Source organism: Bison bison, unplaced genomic scaffold, assembly GCF_000754665.1.
Source record: "Bison bison bison isolate TAMUID 2011002044 unplaced genomic scaffold, Bison_UMD1.0 scf7180017864495, whole genome shotgun sequence".
Taxonomy (NCBI): domain Eukaryota; kingdom Metazoa; phylum Chordata; class Mammalia; order Artiodactyla; family Bovidae; genus Bison; species Bison bison.
In genome coordinates this window covers 1,008,954-1,030,778 of record NW_011495054.1, presented here as the reverse complement: position 1 = coordinate 1,030,778, position 21,825 = coordinate 1,008,954, and the positions used below count along the sequence as shown (strand labels likewise).

Sequence of the window (21,825 nt, the reverse complement as noted above, 5' to 3'; positions counted from 1 at the left end):
GACGCTCTTCCGATCTATCAAACTGAAGCTCAGAGATAGGAAATGCTGGGGGGCAGGGACCACCTATCCTGGTTTCCCAGGACTTTGCCCGTTTGGGGACAGATAGTCTCACACTTGGGAAACCGGCAGACAGGGATGGTTGGTCCCTGCGGGAAGTGCCTAGCTCTGGTCAGGCCGCCAGGCAGAGCAAGGGTTAAGAATCAGGTCTCTCGACTCCTAATATTCGATGCCCTCCTACTAGACCATGATGTTCTGACTTGTCTGGTTATTTATGTGGGAGTAAGAAAGACAACAGGCTGAAATACAGACACCCTATACACCTTCATATAACGTGTGACAGTCCTCAACAGGGAGGGCCTTCGCTCCCTCGGAGGAATTTGAATTCATGAGGCAGAAACCAGGAGATGTCAGAGCTACTCGGCATAGGCCGGAGGCCCGGGGTTCCTGTGCAGCTGGGAGGGCAGGAGATACAAGAGTGAGAGGTTGACAGAATGGGCTTAACAGTCAGACCGGATGAGCTGGAATCTGGCTGCTGTGTGACCTTGGGCAAGGTGCTTCACTTCTCTGGGCCTTCCTTGACTCATCATAAAGTGGGGCTAATGACATCTGCCCCTGGGGGTGGTGCGAGGTTTTCCGTGAGGCAAAGATCTGTTGAGTTCTTTGCACAGACCTGACTGCCTGTATGAAACAGCTGCCAGGATGGCTGAAAAAAAAAATACAGACTCCTGGGCCCCAGCCAGATTTTCTAAATCAGAAAATCAGCAGGCCAGAGTCAGGACTCTGCATTTTCACTGCATACCCACATGACTCAGGCACACTTAGACGTGACCACTGCAACAGTGAGAAACTCCAGGCCTAGGGATCTGCCTTCCCCGCGTGGTGTCTGGGGGCACCTAAGGCTAGGGGGCCTGGTCCCTTGCCTTCTTCAGCTGGAATAGGCAAGCAGCAGTGGCCTGAGCCCAGTGGGGGTGGTGCTGGAGGGGGAGGTGGTGGTGATTTTCAGGGGCTTGGAGCCTGACAAGACGGCCGGAGGAGGCCCCTTGGCCGGGTGCAGTCTCTCTAAACCCCAAACCTGAGCAAGCTACTCCCAAAGGCATGTTCAGGAGAAATGACATGGGAAATACTGCTTCTTTGACGGTCACTTTCCAGCTACTGCGATCATTCTAGAAAAGGACATGATTTGCTCTGGGTACCCTGACTCTGTTCCCTTCAGTTCAGGACAGACCAGCAGAGCCGAGGAGTCAGGGCTCTAGTTCTCACCCCAAAGACTTCGTTTATTCCTCTAGGAGTTCTGGCAGCTGGGAAGAGGCCCCAGAACATTCTTAACACCCTACTAAGCCAGAGACCCTGAGGCCCTTGTCCCCTCCTCTCACATATTCTTCAGAAAGTAGTGAGGCACATCCCCCTTGGTACTCACTGGCCCTGAGCTGAAATTCCAACTAAGAATGCAGATCACTTGCCAACTTCTGCACAACTAGCTTTTCCGTGATGCACACCATGTTAATGGCCCATTAGGCTTGGCACCAAGAGGGGCCCCTCGCTCATTAGTCGTCCTGGAGTTAGAACATCCATCAAGCAGGGCACTGTACCCCAGTCCACCCCAAGCCCTCTGCGTCATCAAAGACATCAATCGCCTTTGCCAAGTAGGCAGCCCCCGGAAAAAGCTGCTTCATTTGCTTCATCGCTCTCTGGTTCTCACCTCCGAGGTTGGCTCCACTTCAATTTGAAGTAATGGATTTCCTTCCAAGCTTTAAAGAAAGAAAAATAAACGTGACCCTTGGGTGAAATGATGGGTGCATGCATTGACTTGATCCATGTATGAAACATCTTAAAATGTGAAGTTCTCCATTAAGCCTTTTTCTCCAATTTCCCTTCACTGCTTGTGTCTAAAATAATCCATAACCTTGCCACCAAGGAGAGGTGTGCAAGGACACTGTTTTAAATGGACTTTCTGGTCTGCTCAGGGCTCATTTTTCTTTGTTGGTTTCCCCTAATCTAGCAATTTCTGTATAAATTGGCCTTATAAATTCCTTATAAAATGCCATGGATGGCAGGCAGGATCCGCAGAGCTCTAGGTGTTCCTTAGGAAAGGATTAATCAGATCTCTACAGTTCTGAATCTTTTGGAAGGATTCTTTGGCTGTTTTTGCTCATTCATTCATTCACCCATTTGATTAGAATTAAGAGTCAGGAACAGTGCCAGACCCTTAGAGGGATACAGCATTGAGACTGACATGGCTTCCTGACCTTAAGGAATATTTATATTACTAGTGCAGAAAGGCTATGAGTAACAAGGGTCAAAAGTTAGGTATGAACTGAATAAATGGATGGTGATGGAAATGCCCAAGAGAGAGGATTACTGGATGAATTTGAAAGTTCGCAGTGTTTTGAATTGGACCTTGCCAATCACGTTCAGTGGAGATATGTGGGTGAGAATGAGGAGGAGACAGATTGTATTGGACTGGAAGACACAGGTGTGTGTGCGAGTGTGTGCATGCGTGTGTGTATCCCATGCATTCTTGAGCTCCTGAGCTGCAGTTGTGTTCTGAGTACGGGAACAAGCAGGGTATGGGAGCTGGGGGCACACACACCGTGAGTGCTAAGTGTCCACTGAGGACTGTGTGGGTATCATGGGATGTGCTCTGTGCAGGGGTTTGTTCTGTGTGCATGTGAGTTGGGTGCACATGCAGGGGATGTGTGGGCGTGCTGGAGCACAGGATACATGAGGGAAATGCAATGCACAGTGTGTGTTAAAGAATTTGGTGGGGGGAGTGGGTTTTTAAGGTAGAGGATATTTCCGGAGTGAACTGGAACTGGTGGGAGAAAAGGATCACAATGGCCACCATGGCCCCTTCCTATTTCTCCAGTGGAAGCTTAGCAGATTCTCCCAACCCATCTCCTTATTTGAGGGGGGCTCCCCTATTCTGACCTTCAGACCGCACCAGGAAGCTACCAACCCTGCAGACAGGGTCAATCCACTTGCTGGAGAGACTCCTGGTGAGAGGGAGTCTGAAAGATTGTAAGAGCTCAAAGAAGAAGAAAGAAGTAGCATTTGCCGTCCTATTAACCAATAATTTATAGTACAGCTTCGAAAGGCAGAAACCACACGCTGGAAATCTGATGCCCCGGGGGAGATGGAACAATGCAGCTGGAGTCCCTCCTCACACCCAACAGAACGGGCTGCCCTCCTCGGCTTGCATCAGGCGTGATTACAGCAGCCAGGGCTATTAAATGATTTCCCTGCTGCAAAGAGTCAGTTCCCATCACTCCACGCACATTTAAGCAGATCGTGGGCACTTATTGACTTCGTTTTTCACTGGCACTCCCTGACTCTCAGTTAATAACCTGGAGTTCATCTTGCACAAATTGTGGAATTGGTTTATGTGCTGCAGAGAAACGATCTGGAGCTAGATGTCAGCACAATATCCCCCCAGCAAATGTACCATTTGGGTCTTTAACAAAGTGGGTAACATGGGTCAGAAAGGATGGAGCAGCTGCGGGAGCCGGGAGAAAAACCAGGTAGGCAAAAATGTGAGTTTGAAAAGATGTCAAACCAAAGTTGGGTCTTTAGCATGCCCTGGACTTGGGTCACAACCAAAGAAGTTATGGAAAGTGATTTCACTTTGGCTGCATGGGCAATAGAGTGCCTAGAAAGAGGGCTTGTATCCTAAGGATGCTAAAGACATCACACACAAAGATGTTCACTGCAGAACTGTTTATAACAGTGAAATATGGGAAGATGTAAGATCCAGCAGTGGAGAAACGGTTAAGGAAATCATTCCACATCAATATGGTATTTTAAAATCAATGTTTATGAAGAGTCTGGAATAGTATGAAAAATATGATGTTATAGCATTAAGGGATAAACAGAGCAGGATGGAAATTGCACAGTTTAGATCACAAGTATGTAAAATATGAATAGAGCATACTTCTAAGAGTGGTGCAATTATAAATTATTCTTTTTCTTTTTTTATAGAATAGTTTAAATTTCACAAAATAAGCTTGTTTTATTTTTGTAATGTTAGAAACCAGGGATTGGCAAATTTGCTGGGCCAGATAGTAAATATTTTAGAGTCTGCTGGCCACACAGCGGTCTCTATTGGAACGACTATCTCTGTTGTTGTAGTCCGAATGCTGCCATAGATAGCATGTTGTGAATAAATGGGCATGGCTGTGTTCCAATAAAACTTTATTTACAAAAACATGGGTCTGTCCGATTGGCTGTAAGTTACTGATCTCTAGTATAAACCTAAATTTTCCTCTTTAAACAGGGGATAATGATGTAGAATACCTGCCCTTCCATTAAGGTTTAGCTATTGCCTGGGGGAAGTTGTCTTTCTGATCACAGGAGGGTCTGGGGATCTGAAGGAAATGGTCTGGCCCCTGGAAGTCACACTTGATTGGCAAGACCAGAGACACAAGGCAGAAGTGGCTCAGGGGGACTAGCACTGTCCATCTCGGCCTGGGCTGTCATATTCTCTCCTCTCTTTGCCCAAGTTATTCCCTTGTCTCTATGGCCCCCTCAGGCTTTCCCATCAACCCTGCCTCCCACCCCATCAATTCCAGGAAGAGGAAGAAAGAAGACAGGGATCCTGAGCAAACTGAAAGGCCAGGGCAGGGGGAGAGGTCTCTGTCCCACTTACATTGGATTTGAGGTCACTGGGTGTAGGATGACCTGGGGTGCCCGCGTCGGCGTCTCCGGCACCGGCACCACATCTGAGAGCCAAAGATTGGACAGTCAGAAACCAGACAAGGGGTCCACGAGCTCCCTCAAAAGCCTGATTCCTGGGAGATGCCGGCGGCTGGAAACTTCTCAACAGATCAGGAGTCCCTGGCTGCCCAATTCCCTCTCTTCTTCCCCTGGCCACTTGAATTTACCTGCTGAGATGCGTGAGTAGTCAAGATGACATCCTGAACAAAACTCCCCATCGGCACCTATGGGGCTGCTGGAGCCCCCAAGCCTCTGGCCTGAAGCACTCACTGAAGCATCATCTCTGGGTCCTCCTCACTCCTGAGTCCCCTTTGGGATGATGAGGCCTCTTGGTTTCATGTCTCCCATGCCCGATTCCAGCCCCTTTGACCATCTCTCCCCCACCATGGGGTTCTGGACCTCTCCCCACCCTTGCCCATCCTTGCACTGCAGACCACCCACTCAGGCCTTTCCATTTGTGCTTTGGGACCTCATTGGTGCCACTGAGTCCTTGGACTCCCCATCCTTTTTACCCTCCGCCTCCACAGCCAGTTGCTAGCCTGTTGTCTGGGTGGTTCCACCTGATCCTCTTTGGGCTCATCTACCCCGGCAACACTTGCCGCTGTTCCCTCACAGCAGCTGCCATGCCTCAGTGGGCTCGCTTGGAAGAAACTGAGCTCACAGGAAACTCACCTGGGAAGATGAACTGCTGCCTGTATTTGTAGTAGTGGGACGCTTGCAAAAGAAAGAAAATACCACAGTGAGTGCCGCCCCAGAGTTGGCCCTTCAGGTAACAAATGGGGCTCCTGTAGCCACCCTGTGGTCCTCTGCCCACCCCTGACAGTTTCCAGACTTCTGCAGACACCCCGAATTCTAAGGGACTGAGAACATGTGTAAAGAATCCAGAAACATTCAAGCCAACCCTCCCATTGAAACTCCCTAAAGACAGAGGACCCCACCTTGGAGAGCCATCCTGAGCACCATCTCATCTTTGTTAAATGCATAAAGACACACACGTAGAGAGAAAAAGCCTCTAAACCCACAATCTAACACATTAATTTTCTCCCTTCTGGCAGAGTGATTATAGTGGCTTAAGAAAATCCTTTATGATCACAATAACGTATCACCTCACAGTTAGGATGCCTATTATCAAAAAAGACAAGAAAATGACAAATATTGGTAAAGATGTAAAGGAAAGGAAACCCTTGTGCACCCTTAGTGGGAATGTAAATTGGTGCACCCACTGTAGAAAACAGTGGGCGGCTCCTAAAAAAGTAAAAATTAGAACTACCAGATGATCCAGTAATCGCACTTCTGGGTATGTATCTGAAGGAAAAGAAATCAGCATCCAAAGTTATGGAAATAACCTAAGTGCCCATCGATAGACAAATGGATAAAGAAAACATGTGTGTGTATACACACACACACACACACACACACATACATACATACACAATTGAATACTATTCAGCCGTGATAAATGCTGTTTGTGACAAAAGGGATGGGCCTCGAGGGTACCATGCTAAGTAAAATAAATCCAATGGGGAAGATAAACAGTACAATCTCACTTATATGCAGAATCTAAAAAAAAAAAAATCAAACTCACAGAAACAGAGATCAGATTTGGGACTGCCAGATGGGGATGGGGCCAGGAGCACTGGATGAAGGTGGTCTATGTGTTTCCTCTATGTGTTTCCCATGTTTTTCTAAGTTTCTGCACTGAGCATTGTATTGGTTTTCTTTGGGGCTGCCGGAGTTTGTTGCTGCTGTAACAAATTATCATAAATTAGATGGCTTAACACAAATTTATCCTCATAGAGTTCTGAAGGTCAGAAGCCTGAAAACAGTCATAGGCGGCTTGTTCCTTCTGGAGGCTCCAAAGGAGAATTTTATCCTTGCCTTTTCCAGCTGGAGAATCTACCTCCATTTCTTGGCTCACGCCCTCATCACCCCAGTCGCTGCTTCCATCCTGACGTCAACTTCTACTGTCTTTGATCGCCTTGTCTCCCTCTTATAAAAGATCCTCATGACTGTGTTTAGAATCCACCCAGAAAATCCAGGGTAATCTTTCCACTTCAAGATCCTTAATTCAGTAACAGCTGCAAAGTTCCTTTAGCTGTGTAAAGTAACGTATTCACAGGACCCAGGATCAGACCATTATTCTGCCTAGCAAAGGCACAAATTAATTTCTGTATCTAAAGAAAGATAATATAAAAGAAAATTCCTCAGATTCACTGCTGATTTTCCTAGAATTCATTTTACTTTCCGTCTGTGTACTGGAGGCCAGTTGTTCTGGACATCCCCAAGGTTTCCAGTGTTATCACTGCTCCAGTGGGGTGGAGAACCTGGATCGGGGGCCAAGAGGGCAGGGCAGGGGACAAGGGGACAGGGGCAGGGGACAAGTCACACAGAGTTTTATATCCTCAAGTAAAGGCAGTGAGCAGGGATGGGCTCAGATATGAGTCTGAGCTGGTGGATACACTTCCAGAAACAGTTTTATCCATTCAGGGACAAGCTGGCTCACCAAGAAATCAGTACAGTGGCTCCAAACCTGGAGTCCAGAAGCCGATCCTGTAGGGTTGAATCCGTGTTCCTCCTTTGATTGCCTGTGAAAGTTTGGGCATCTCTCTCCAAGTCTCAGTTTCCAGATATGTGTAATGGGGACCAATAATAATCTCTCCTACATAGGGCTCATCATTACATGAGATGAGAGCTCAGGGATGATGCAGAATCAGGGTTAACGGCAATGCATAAGCTGGTATCTTTCTAAGTTCTCTTAACTAACAGACAGAATGCTTTATAATTCATAGACAGAGTTTCAAACAACTCAGTCATGAGCTGGCCCTGAGGGTGGAACTGGTTTACAAAGCTTACCCCCATCCCAGAATGGACAGCAACTTCTGGTATTCAGGATCCAAGCACCTGGCTTGGAGCCTTGCACCCAGTCAGTGAACTGCTCATGTTTGTTGAATTACTCAAGTCTCTTTTAGCACAGCAATCCCCCAAATATCTTAGCTAGCTGGAACCCAAATGGATGCATTTTTTGATTCTGGAAAACAAAGTACCCAGTTTGGGCAGCAACTCATTCAAGGTTACAGAACACAGCTTTAAAAGAAATCTGACCTCCATGATATCAGGGACCCTTTTCCCATTAGATAACTTAGGTGTTTTTTTTTTTTTTTGCATTTGGACATTTTATTAGTCAACAAGGACTAAAATTTAAAAAGAAAAACTACCTGGGATTCTCAAGAGACTTAGCTTATCTCTTCCCTCCCGAACTGGAACTGGGGATTCAGTGTCTGCAGAAAAGGTTAGCTGGCAGTTAAACATTCTTTTAAAGAGGCGGGGCTGGTGATGCAGAATGGGTGTCACTCTGAGAAGGGACAGGGGTCCAGCAATGGGACGCCCGGCAAATGCCTCCACACACAGCCTCCGACTCCTGCCAGGACCCTTCCGTGGCCTGAGGACAACTCGTTCCTGATGACTGACAGGGAGAGAGTCTTGGGCAGAGGAGGAGGGGAAGGGTGCTGTGAGCCCCGCTTGATCTTGCTGATGACAGACACCAGAGAGAAGCAGGTCAGAGAGGCAGCTGATGACTCTGAGTGGCTCCTGGCTGTCTGGTACCAAAGAGAGTTCGGGAACTGAGAGGTTGCAGGTGACCAGAGGTCAGAGAGACAAACAGGCCACTTTCAAGGCTCTTCCACTCTCAAGGCCACATTCCCTCCCTATGGACTCCTCAGAGAGCAGCCTCAGTGGCCATCTGAAAGAAAGGATCTAGAAGGAAGGTGGAAAGATCAAATCATCCCCTGCCTAAACCATGCAATTCCCTGCAAGGCCCCACCAGGCCTCAGCCCTGCAGCTCTGAGCCTTGCCTGGTGCCTTGGTTATGGGCACTCTGAGCCATCAGTCACATGTTTCCAGCTCTTTCTGGTAACAGGGCCTTTACATGTGCTCCCCTCTGTCTGCCTGAACAACCTCCCTCCTGCCTTAAGCTGCCTCTGACATTTCAGCCTCTTGACTTCGCTCATAGCACTGTTCTCTCCTCACAGCACTCACCACAATTTATAATCCTATTTTCGTGTGTCTGTTTGCTAGACTAACACCTGTCTCTTCCACTAAGCTATAAACTCAATGAGGGCAGAGACTGTGACAGGCAGAACAAGGCCCTTCTCCCCCAACTCCATTCCCAAGACGGCCACATCCTAGTCTTAGGAACCCAGGAATATGTTACCTCACATGACCAAGGGGACTCTGCATATGTTAAGTTGAGGATCCTGAGATGAGAGGATTATTCTGGATTCTCTGGGTGAACCTTGAGTATAATCACAAGGGTCCTTATGAGAGGGAGGCAGGAGGATCCAAGTCAGAGGATCAGAGGAGGAGATGTGACAACGGAAGCGGAGGTTGGACAGATGCAGGGCCATGAGCAAAGGCACGCAGGCAGCCCTTCAGAAGCTAGGAAAAGGCAAGGGAATGGATTCTTTCCCAGAACCTCCTAAAGGAACCAGCTCTGCAGACACCTTGATATTGAGCCCAGGGAAACTGATTTGGGACTTCTGACTCCTTAACTGTAGAGTTGTAAACTTCTGCTGCTTGGAGCCACTAAGCTCATGGCAATTTGTTACAGCGGCAACAGTGAACTCATACAGGGCACATCTGATGTGTACCTTGCTCCTTACCCAGTGCCTCAAACAGCACCTGGTATATAGCGGATGCTCAATAAACATCCGTTAAAGAAATGAATGGGTGGAATGCCGGGCCAGAGACAGTTTAAAGAAAAAGACCCTGCAGTTCTGGGAGGTAAACGAGCCTCAAGTCACGTGTTCAGTCATTCATTCACTCAACAAACATTTAATTAGTGCCTTCAGCAGTCGGCACTGGGCTGGGCTTTGGGTGTAGAGTGGCAGGGGGCGCAGATGAGTTTCCTAGTGTCATGGAGCTGACTTTCTGGTGGAGGAGACAGTAAACACGGCACCAGGTTACTCCAAAGGAGGAAGGCGTTTGAACACTTTAGTCTGAGGAACCCATACAACAGTCCCTTACAAAGTCCCTTCATGTACCTTCCCACAGCAACTGTCATACAAACGGGCAGGTCAGACCCATTTTACAGATGAGAAACTGAGGCCTAAACAGAGTCAGTGCCATAGTCAAGGCCACAGAGGTGGGAGAGGGCAAATCTGGGATCCAAACAAAGCCCTCCACCCTTCACTGTGCCACGTTCAACATGGTACCAGGATTCTGAAGGGAGTGGCAAAGAGCAAGGGGGTCCACCCAACCAGCAGAGCACAATCCCAGATCTGTGAAGGGTGTCCTTCACGGGCCCTGAGGTTAACAGTTAAGCCAAATGCCTGTTAACCACACGGCCTCTTTTTGAAAAGAATGTTCTAGAGTAACCAGTGCCAGGGGCATTGTTATACCTAGGTGTTAGCTTGAATTATCTTCAGAAAACTCAACATCTGGCAGGAAACCAGAGCCAAAGCTCCTTTCCCATCAACAGAGACTCAGTCTGGAGTATGTAACAGGTGACCGGGGCCTTGTATGAACAGAATAGATGCCTGTCACCCTGGAGGAATTTCGCCAAAACCGCCTAAGGCAGGCGGCAGGGGTGGGGGAAGGTCTGGCTGTCCTTCTAGAGGGTGAAAGTGAAAGTGAAGTCAAGTCCGACTCTTTGCAACCCCGTGAAGTGTAGCCCACCAGGCTCCTCTGTCCATGGGATTCTCCAGGCAAGAATACTGGAGTGGGTTGCCATTTCCTTCTCCAGGGGATCTTCCCAACCCAGGGACTGAACCCAGGTTTCCCGCATTGCAGGCAGACGCTTTTACCTCTGAGCCACCAGGCAAGCGTCCTATTTTGTTTTCTATGTCAACACTGCATTTTATTGTTATTATTCAGTTATAAAACGGATGCATGTTTCTTGCTATTATATACACTACAGAAGTGCATAAAATAAAATTCCTCTTCTTAGAAAGAACCCCTGCCATGAAGTCTCGCAGACAATTGTCTGCATATACAAACACATACACACACACACACAGGTATAAATATATACATATAAATACATTAAATCATTTTACAACAAATAGGATACTATTATACCAGTGCTTTTGCAAATCACGTATTTTCCACTTAAAAAGATATTATGGATTTCTTCCCATGTCCAGGATATTTACAAAGAGCTACCCCATTCTTTTCAAGGGCGGCTGAGTATTTGGTTTTACAGATATATTACAGTGTATTCAAACACTCCCCTCCTGATGGGCATTTGGGTTGAGTCCAGATTTTTCACTGCTGCCAAAAAAAATCGTTATAGATCCCTGTGCAAACACTTCTGTGTATAAATTCTTAGAAGTGATACTGCTGGTCCAGGGAATGTACATTTGAAACACTGACAATGCCAAATTACCTCCCCTAAAAGTTTAATTCCTACTCCCAATTTCAGGGTATCTGGGGACCTCATCTTTATTTCCACAATTCTGGTTAGGGCATAATACTTAGCAGTGGTAGCCACGGTAACTTGCTAATCCTGTGTTTAATCTACTAGTGATGAAAGCAACTCACCTTCGGTTAGCTCTCAGATGAGACCGGTGCTCTGCTAAGTTTTGCACATGTATGGTAATGTTGAGCCCTTTGAAGGTTCTACAAAGTAGGTACTATTATTATCCCCATTGTACAGATGAGGAAACAGGGGCACAGAGAGGTCAGTAGTTTGCTCAACAGCACATAGATATTAAGTGATGGAGCTGGGATTTGAACCCAAGCAGCCTAGTTCCAGAGTTCACACTGTTTTAACTGCTGTTCTAAAGCGCCTTCACCCAGAGGACCCGTTAGTCCACTCCCCAAAGAGGGTCAGGGCACTATTGGGACCAGCCATGGAGTAGATGCAGACCCGCTGGTAGGCTAGCATAGTAATTTGGTCAAGACCCCTCCCCAGGGCTCTGACTGACAGGATGAAGGAAATAAGGATCACCCCTGGCGACTCAAGATGCCAGCAGAGTGTCCTAGAGATAAAAGAGTGCTGGTGTTTTGATGCACGGTTCCCCCTTAAGACGTCCTTTGCCAGCTCCGTGTCTATAAACAAGCAGCAATGGTTACAAGGAAAATAGCCCTGAAGTGAATATCTTGGGTGAGGGGTGGAACAGCTCTAGGAAAGCATCCAGACTCTTCCCCGCTGAGATTGAGGGGGGAGGGGTCTAAGGGGTAAAGGGGGTGTCAAAGGGCTTTTTTCCCATTCGCCTCCTTCCGCGGAAGTGGAAATGGCTGGGGGTGCTGGTGGGAACCCTCGGTCTACGGAAACACTGGGCACTGTTGCCTGGTTGACTCGGAGGCACTTACTGAGACGGTTCCAACTGATGATTCCCGTTATGGTCCTTGTTGGCTGCCAGGTGAGAGGCCCTCATACCACAGGTACGAGGCTGCCTCGGGATTGGACTTAACCAAAAAAATTCCTCATGATGCAAGTCTTTAAGACGCACTCTATCCCTTCGGATGCAGCCCAGATCAAAGCGGTGTGGGCAGGTGACATGAGCAGCTTATGCTCAATGGGTGGGTGTATCTGGGTGTTGCCTAAACGTGGGGCTGAGTCTTCATTTGTTTCCCAGATATCCTCTCGTGGCTGGGTAGGCTTGGAGATGTGACCTGTTACTGAGGACCTGGGGTTTTTTCTTTCCCCCTGTGAGGAAGCTCTCTGGCTCAAGAGGAAACCAACCCCTAGACCAGCACTGTCTAGTGGAACTTCTGCAACGGTGGGAAGTGGTCTACACCTGTGCTGCCCAACATGGTGGCCACCAGCCACTAGTGGCTCCCAAGCACTTGGAGTGTGGCAAGCGTGACCAAGGAATTAAAATTTTAATTGTATTTATTTTTAGTTCATTTAAATTTAAATAGGCACGTGTGACTAGTCTGTACCATATTGAACAACATAGAGCTAGACTTTGCTCCCAACTCGTCAAACCAGACCTCATCCCGCCAGCCTCCGTCTTGAAGTCAGCTATGGTGCCACAAATATGGCTGAGCTGGAAGTGTCCTTGAGGTCGGAGAACAGGAGGTGGGCTGGGCTGAGCCCTGGAAGGGGTGGGAAGACACTCAGGTCTGTCTCACCTGAGAGCTGAGAAAGATCCCTTTCGTAAGTCCAAGAAGCCAGAACACCACACGAGGGCTTCTCCATTGTCTCATAGCCCAGCACATGGTCTCAGGTCAGCGGCGGAGTGGCCTGGAGTTTGTGAGCTGGAAGACCCTTTGGGGTCCTCTTGTCCACCGGCATCCCTTCAGAGGTGTGAAAACTGAAGCCAGAGGTCACAGGGCAGGGGCATGAGAGAGCTGGCTATTGACTCCTGGACGCCAGCTCACTCTTTCGGAGTCCTGTCTTGATGTCTGCGCAGACTCAGGATGCAGCCCTGCTCAGGTGTGTGGGCCCTGAGATCCTTAGCACAGGATCCCGTTGCCAGTTTCAACTGATTTAGCTCTTCTTTTTTTTGGCAGCACTAGGTCTGAGCTCTTCTTAGATCTTCACTCTTCCTTGGGGCATGCGGGCTCATTAGCTTTCAGTGTGCAAACACTTATTTGCAGCATGTGGAATCCAGTTTCCTGACCAGCATTTGAACCCAGGCTCCCTGCATTGGGAGTATGGAGTCTTAGCCACCGGCCCACTAGGGATTTTGCACTTAAGGCAATGTCCAGCTCCAGAGCAGATGGCTCCCCCTGTGACTCAGACTTAGGTAGAGACCCTGGGCTGCTGCTTCGCAAAAGACAGAGTCTCTGAGAGTCTCCTTACCTTCTGAGCCTCGGTTTCCTCATCTGTAAAATGGAGCTGATCCTACTTACCTTGTGACTGCTCTAAAGATCACATAAGGGACTATGCAGCAGTTGCCCTGCATATGGTAAGGCTTAATTCATACGCTGCCAACTCAACACCTTTCACGCGGACTGGCCTGGACACGGCCCTGGCACGAGCCCGACTGCTCACCCCATGACCTCCCACGCGCAGGAGGTACCTGGCAGGCTGAGATTCTTCTGTTGCCTTGTGCACTGTGGAGAAGGGTGTAGGGGAGAAGGTGGCGTGGCGCTGGGCGGGAGCGGGGGCGCTGGCGAGGAGGGCGTGGAGGATGTCGTGGACGAGGGGTTGCTGCTGGAGTCCGGCTGGTAAGGAACAGGGATGTGGTCCTGAAGAAAGAAAACAGGGCGGGGTGGGGGCAGGGGCAGGCGGAGACACTGCAGCAGTGAGGCTGAGCTGCCCGGGAAGACCACCACCTCTGCATCCTCAGTGCCTCCTCTGTTTTCCTCAACCACCAGACAACCCCCAGCAGAATCCCACCTGCCTCCCCAACCCCACCCGGTTGCATCCAGCTGTGGAAGGCAGTCGCTCGAGTCAAGTTCCTGCCCACTGCCTGGAGCCTGGGCTGGAAGGTTACCACGCAATGAAAGCCAGGCGGGCGATAGCCACACTCCTCGGGCCTCTTTGATTTTGGAAAGTCCCATGCCGAGGTGCCCAGAGAGCTCTTCCCGTCCTAACGCCTCTCCTCCCGAGTGTTTTATTAAAGAATCAACAGCCTGACAGCTCAGGAGAGAGTGCGAGAGCCAGCCTGCAGCATCTTTGCTCGCATCTCGGTTGGAATCAGCACAGCCTCCTCTGGCTAAGATGAAGACAGAATCTGTGTGCACATCCCCAGAATGGCGCTGGCCAGGGTGGGGCCAGTAGCCATGCAGTGGGCTGAATACTGTCTCCCCTCCAAGACACGTCTACTCAGAATCGTAGTAATTGACCTAATTGTGATGGGACCATCCTGGGTTTGGGGTGGGGTGGGTGCATAAAATCCCATGTCAAGTGTCTTTATGAGAAACAGGAAAGGAAAGACACACAGAGGAAATGGTGCTGTGAAGACAGGGGTGGATGGGGACTGATGCTTCTAGAAGCCAAGAAGTGCCAAGGACTGCCGGAGCCACCGAAGGTCAGGAGAGGGGGATGGAATGGATCCTCCCTTGGAGTTTTCCTAAGGAGCCAACCCCGCTTGACACCTTGACCTCAGGCTCCTGGACCCCAGACTGTGAGAGAGCAAATGGCTTTTGTCTCAGCTACCCAGTTTGCAGTAATTTGTTTCTGCAGCTCCAGGAAAGTAATAAGAGCAGAATTCCGAGTGAAGAAAAGGGAAACACAGCCACCTGTTCCCCATGCATCCTGAACAAAATGCCTAACCTCACCATTCCTCAGTTTTGCCCTCTGTAAAATGGGAATAAATACTAGCAAACCTCAGCATCCCAGGAAAGAGGTTCCTGCCTCTCAAAGTTGGCAGAGCTAAGCATTCTCAGGGGTACCTTAATCTGTTCACTCACAGCACATGGATAATTTGGTCCCTGAATCACTCAGAGCTCCACCACTCAGCATGGCTCCAGGTACCCAAGGATGGTTTTGTGTGATCTGATTTTGTCAACAGGTGTGTTTACCTGCCAAACTCCAGAGTCTGTATAGCAAATACCAACGAGCATAGAAGGGTGGAGGGTGGAGGGTGGGGAACAGACATTCCTCATCTGGAGGCCCAGTGGGCGCTCAACCGGGTTGTGCATGCCCGCTTCCCAGAGGTCATTCCACTCCCATGAGGTCATACTGCCTCCACATCAGTGACTTCCCCACTGCGAGCTTCAGTCTCTCCTCGTCCTTCACGTGGGCTGAGAACACCCACTGTGCGGCTCTGTTGTGAAGTTTAAGGTGATGTATGTACCTAAATCCCTAGCACTGGGATAAGGCATTTTGTTATCAATAAATGGAAGCAATTATATTTGTGACAGCCTTTATTTTTGCAATTAAGCTTTCAATTTGAGATAGCTGCAGTTTCGTATGCTGTTTTAAGGGATCCCAGTCAAAGCTGTGCTTTTTCCAGTAATTATATATGGATGTGAGAGTTGGACCATAGAGAAAGCTGAGTGATGAAAAATTGATGCTTTCCAACTGTGGTGCTGGAGAAGACCTGAGTCACTTGGACTGCAAGGAGATCAATCAGTCCTAAAGGAAATCAACCCTGACTATTCATTGGAAGGACTGATGCTGAAGCTCCAATACTTTGGCCACCTGATGCGAAGAGCCAACTCACTGGAAAAGATCCTGATGCTGGGAAAGATTGAGGGTAGGAGGAGAAGGGGGCAACAGAGGATGAGAAGGTTGGATGGCATCACCGACTCAATGGACGTGTGTTTGAGCAAATTCCGGGAGGTAGTGAAGGACAGGGAAGCCTGGCGTGCTGCAGTTCACGCGGTCGCAAAGAGTTAGACGTGACTTAGAGACTGAACAGCAACAATGCATTCTTATTTAGTTTTTTCCAATGATAACATCTTGCAAAACTAGGGTACAATAAAATGACAAGCCAGACACTGAATTGATACAGTCGAGATACAGAACATTTCCATTACCAGAAGGATCCCTCATGCTGTCCTGTTCTAACTACACCCATTTCCTTCTCTCTCCTCACAACCCCTCCCTCCCATCTTTTCTCCCGGGCACCACTAATCTAGTCTTCATTGCTATAATGTCATTTCAAGAATGTTCTATAAATTGAACCATACAGTACGTAATCTTTTTGGATTGGCTTTTTTTTCACTCAGAATGGTTCTCTGGAGATTCACTCAAGTTACCGCATGCAACAATGGATTGTTCCTTTTTATTGCTGAGTGATATTTCATGATATGGATGTACCCAGTTTATTTGATCAACCATCTACTGAAGGACAGGTAGGTTGTCACCCCCTGAGGCTCTTGTGGATCAAGCAACTACAAACATGCCCTGGACAAAGTCCTATTCCAGGCAAGGTCATGCTCTAGTTCATTCCAGCCACCTTTCACGCAAGACCACCTTGGAGGTAATTCTGATCTGATTTTAATAGTAAGGTATCAGGAGGCCAGCCTTCTTGCTCCATCCTAATTTACCTAATGGTAATTACATGTTCCTGGCAACAGACTTGTTAATGTAAGGAAAAATAAGGCAGTGACATGTGGGCTAAGGTTTATGTGGCTGGGCTGTGAAGCTACCACACAGTCAAAGAGGGCACAGGAGGTTTTCAGAGGAAGTCAGTGACTGTGTCAGTAGAGGGATAAGGGGAAATGAAAGTCAGGCATCTATCCATCCTAGCAAGACTCTCTTCTTTGAACTTCTACTCATAGATGGGCAAAGAAGTTTCCATAGATGCTCTGCAAAAAAAAACATTATCCTTATTTAAAAAGCATAAAGGTTTGTGCTAAAAACAGTGTCCCACTAGGCATACAGATCATGCTCAAATGACAGAGCACGTTTAAATGAACATGTTGGTTCATGATGCACACATTCAGGCTGGACCTGGGCTCGCATCGCTTCCTCTTCTCATTCCCACAACAACTGCCATAGTCACATCAAATGGCCCACAGTTCCCAACACAAACCAGGCTATTTCACATCTCCAAGGCTTGGAGATGTTATTATTCCTGCTTGGAATGGGCTTCTCTGGTGGCTCAGATGGTAAAGAATCTGTCTGCGATGCAGGAGACCTGGGTTTAATCCCTGAGTCTGGAAGATCTCTTGGAGAAGGGAATGGGTACCCACTCCAGTATTCTTGCCTGGAGAATTCCATGGACAGAAGAGCCTGGCAGGCTGCAGTCCATGAGTTCACAAAGAGACTGAGTGACTAACACTATCTTCCCAGCCTTGTCCCAGTCGGCCTGGAAGATGCCTACCTTTCTTCAAAATGCAGCTCAGATTGCCCCTCCTCCGTGAAGCTCCCCTGACCTCCCACTCAACCAACCAGGTCAGCACATTCCTCCTCCTGGGAATGGCCCTGCCTGGTACTAGCTTGCTCTGGTACTGGTCTTGGCTTCTGCTGTTGCTTCAACACCATCACTTCTCAGCTTGCTTGTCTGTCTTTGTCCTCAAGGCTACTGCTACTGCTAAGTCACTTCAGTCGTGTTCGACTCTGTGTGAGCCCATAGATGGCAGCCCACCAGCCTCCACCATCCCTGGGATTCTCCAGACAAGAACACTAGAGTGGGTTGCCATTTCCTTCTCCAATGCACGAAAGTGAAAAGTGAAAGTGAAGTCGCTCAGTCGTGTCCGACTCCCAGCGACCCCATGGACTGCAGCCTACCAGGCTCCTCCGCCCATGGGATTTTCCAGGCAAGAGTACTGGAGTGGGGTACCACTGCCTTCTCCAGTCCTCAAGGCTAGAAGCTCCCTATTCTCATCGTGGTCCCTTGAAAAATGTGTGCTAGAGGAAGGAAAATAGAAAGAAATGAAGAGAGGGATGGATAAGGAGAGAGAGAGGGAAGAAAAGATTTATGTCCTCCTACTAGACTGTGCCTTATTTATCTTGGAATCTGCAAAACTTAGCACAGAAACAAAAACATAAGAGGTGGCTAATAAATGCTATATGTATCAGTGAATGGAAAGGAAGGAAGGAGGGAAGGTGAGACAAAGAGAGGGAGGCAAGAAGAAGTTGTCTTTATGGAGGAAACAGTTAAGGCAGGAATTCAGTCTCTTTCATATCTGAGGCTCAGGGCTGGTGTGAATCAACAGAATCAGCAGAAGAGAAATGTGCATACAGTGCCCACATTCCCCAGCAGAACAGCTAAATGGGAGCGGAAACTCCTTCCTTGGGCCAGACCCAGATCTGTGTCCCAGTAGGAGGTTGTCTTCATTCAGAGGGAAACTCAGACTCTCTCAGATCATGCAGGGAAGGGCTAATGGCGTAATTCCTCTTTCTGAGTGAAGCTAAAATGTGGAAACATCCTTCAGAAACCATCCAGCACCCCATTTCATGTTGTAGATGGGGATGCTGAGACTCAGACATGGGGGCGATGTGCTGGAGTCATACAGAGAGTTAGTGGCCCAGGTCCCCATCTCCAGCCCAGAAGCAGAAACAGAAGGCTGAACCAAGTATTGAGAACTCACATCTGACTCTGAGAATCAAACAAAGCATGTTCGCTTCCCAGGTTCCCCTTCAACCAGCTGTGCACTGACTTTGACATGGCCGTAATAATAACTCTCTCCCATGGAATCTGTCTCGTAGGGAAACTGTCCCCACCCCCCCCAACCCAAAAGTAGTAGTAGTAGTGTTAGTCGCTCAGTCATGTCTGACTCTTTGCGACCCCATGGACTGTATAGCCCGCCAGGCTACAGTTCACGTACATTCCTCTGTCCATGGAATTCTTCAGGCAAGAATACTGGAGTGGGTTGCCATATCCTTCTCCACTTCCAACCCAACAGAGTCTCCTAAACAGCCTTACTTGTCTTGTGACCTCCAAAGCCCACTCCCAACTCAGGACCAAAAGTCAGGGCATCACAGCAGCTGGTTAATGACCTATGATACCTGGAATAAACAGATGAGTGGGTCTAAGAGGAAGAATAGCAGAAAGCAGAGCAAAGGTGGAGAGGACATGAGGTTGAAGGGGACAGAAGAGCCACCACAGGCCAGAAAACAAATCAGCCGAGGTAACAAGGAGCAGGAGTGCTTCTATGGCTGCAGAAGTGAAGATGGAAAGAAAAGATGAGAGCAAAGGATGAGGAAAACAGTCAACAGTAACAGACCAGAGGGGACCCACAAAGAGTAGCCGACCACTGTCATGATGGAGGACCAGAACAGTGAGCCATGGTCTTGCTGGGGGTCTGAGCTGCTGACCTGAGCACAGTTCTGTCCTCTACATCCAGTTTCATGAGCCCTAGCTCCTTAACCAGGATTCCTCTTTCTCTTATTGCCCCATGCCCAATCCTTCCAAGAGACAGTTCCTGGTGCTGAGCTAGCAGAGATGAGGCTCTGTTCCTTGCAACCAGCTGAAAAGGACAGCGAGTAGGCAGCCACTCCAGAAAGCTTCCCTGCAGTGGGCAGATATTCAGCTTCGGACACCCAGATAGGTGGGGCTTTTGATGCCTTGACGTGGAAGCATGCGCCTTACAGACTAGACCCCTCAGGAGCCGGCAGATGCTCCTGCTGCTGTCGCTTCTTCTTCATCTCCTCATTCTCCTCCATGTCCTCCGTCCTCCACATCCTTCTTCTTTCTTCCATTTCCTCCTCCTGCCTCTTCTTTCTTCTTCCTATTCTTGTTCCTCCCCCATCCTCTTTCTCTTCTTCTCCCTCCTCCTCCACCCCTTTTCTTCCTCCTACTCCTCCTTCTGTTCCTCCTTCTCCTCCCCACTGTCTCTCTTCATCTCTGAGCTCTTCCATGCCCTGAGGATCCCGTGTCAGGACTAAATCCCTTACATGTATCACTGCACCAAATCCTCTCCACAACCCCTGAAACATCTACTATTAGAATGCCTATTTTACACAGGGGGAAACAAAGGCAGAAGGATCTTGGTTCGGTCACAGAGTGTACGAAGAAACTGAGTTTCAAGCCCAGACCTTCTGATTCCAAAATGCACATTCAAACCATTAGGCTGGGTGAACAGGCTAGGTTTTTATGAAGCTAGATTGACAGAGCTAGATGAGAGAGGAGACAGAGCAACGAAAAGGAAATCCTCAGACCAAATTGGCTCAGATATCTATTGCACTAACCACATCATTGCCTGACAGAAAGAATCTGTGTGAAGCTAGTGAGAACAGAAGTAGGGGGAAAAAAATAACCCAGTTCTCTGATAGCTCCTGTCCACCTTCACGCCAAAGCCACTTTCTAAATAGAGGTTAATTTATTTCTCTTATCAAATTCTCCTGCTGGCAGACAAGCAGAACAATGTCAGAGTCACCGATCTATCTGACCCATGTTTCTGTCCCACCTGACACCAAGAGGCTCACTGTGTCTATAAAGCCAGAGAGAAAGGTCTCAAGATGGCTCTGAGCCACTCACCCCTCAAGAGGTCAAAAAGGAAAGGATGGTTATAGTTACTGCCCAGGAGCCTCACCACCGGAACCCCATAAGCACACCAACTCCAGAAGGGGGAGACCCTCCCCTAGAGACCTACGTATTTTACCAAAAAATAAAGGAAAAGTGGACCCAGCCTGACACTGTGATTAGAAGCGCAAGATTTAAGCCTATAAAAATAGCTAGAATTTCCTGGACACGTATCCACATGCCAGGAACCTCTCCCAAGTGCCTCGCCTTACACTGATTATTTCATTTCATCCTCACAGCCATTCTGAGGTTGGTACTCTTCTTGCTCAGCAGGAGACATTTAAAAAATGTGGCCACAAATTTTCCTTGGACTCTTCCCACTGACAAGTGGGGCCATGCCTCCTCCCCTCAAATCTGAGTAGGCTTGCGACTGTTTCTATCAGTACAGTACAGCAGAACCCACACTGACAACCCGTGGCTAGTGACAAGCCAAGACAGTGCTTGGGGCTTTTATATCGCTAGGTTACAAAAGCCTCGCAGCTTCCAGCTTGTTGGATGAGAAAGTTGCTCTGCAAGCCCTGAGGTGCCGTGTAAGAAGAGCCTCACTACCCTGAAGCAGCCATATCGTGAGGAAGCCCAAGCCACAAGGCAAGACTGTGTGTACTTGCTCCCAAAGAGACCCTCTGTTGAGTTCAGCCTTTGACTCATCCCAGCTCAGACATGTGAGTGAAGGAGCCTCTAGATCAGGGGTTGGCAAGTTTTTTCTCTAAATGGCTCATTAGTACACATTTTAGGCTTTGTGAGCCAGTGATCTCTGTTGTAACTGCTTAATTCTGCTGTTGTAGTTTGAAAGCAGCCATAGAAAATATGAACGTGGCTTGTTCCACCACAATTTAATTCACAAAAAAAAAAAAACAAGCTGTGAGCTAGATATGGCCTGTGAACCATAGTTTGCCAATCCCTATTCTAGATGATTCCAGCCCCCAGCTGCATCAGCTTTCCCAGTTGAGTCCCTGGGCATCATGAAGCAGAAACAAACCATCCCCACTGTACTGCTTTCCAGATACCTGACCCACAGCCTCCACAAGTGTAATTAAAAAGCTGTTGATGTCCACCACTAAGTTTGAGGTTGTTGGTTTGCACAGCTGTGGATAACTGGAACATGCCCATTTTACACATAGGAAAGCTGAGGCTCAGAGATATTAAGTAACTTGCCCAGAGACTCTAAGAGCGAGGAAGTGGAGGAAGTCAAGACTGGCTGCCAAGTCTGCCTGACTTCAGAGGCAAAGTGTATCATCAAGTCCTAAGACGATGCCACAGGAGCCAGATGGTGCATGACTGAGACCCAGCGCGGTAGGTGACA

At 48.4% G+C, this 21,825-nt stretch overlaps 1 protein-coding gene across 1 annotated transcript in view; it reads right to left on the bottom strand.

Moving 5' to 3' along the window:
* Positions 1-21,825, bottom strand: part of KSR2 (kinase suppressor of ras 2) — a 429,355-nt gene that overhangs the window by 55,636 nt on the left and 351,894 nt on the right. The window contains exons 11-14 of the mRNA XM_010828829.1: positions 13,680-13,848; positions 5,383-5,424; positions 4,643-4,715; positions 1,700-1,748 (exon numbers count right to left, since the gene is read on the bottom strand). Coding sequence (XP_010827131.1) covers positions 1,700-1,748; positions 4,643-4,715; positions 5,383-5,424; positions 13,680-13,848 — 333 coding nt within the window. The remainder of the gene's footprint in view (positions 1-1,699; positions 1,749-4,642; positions 4,716-5,382; positions 5,425-13,679; positions 13,849-21,825) is intronic.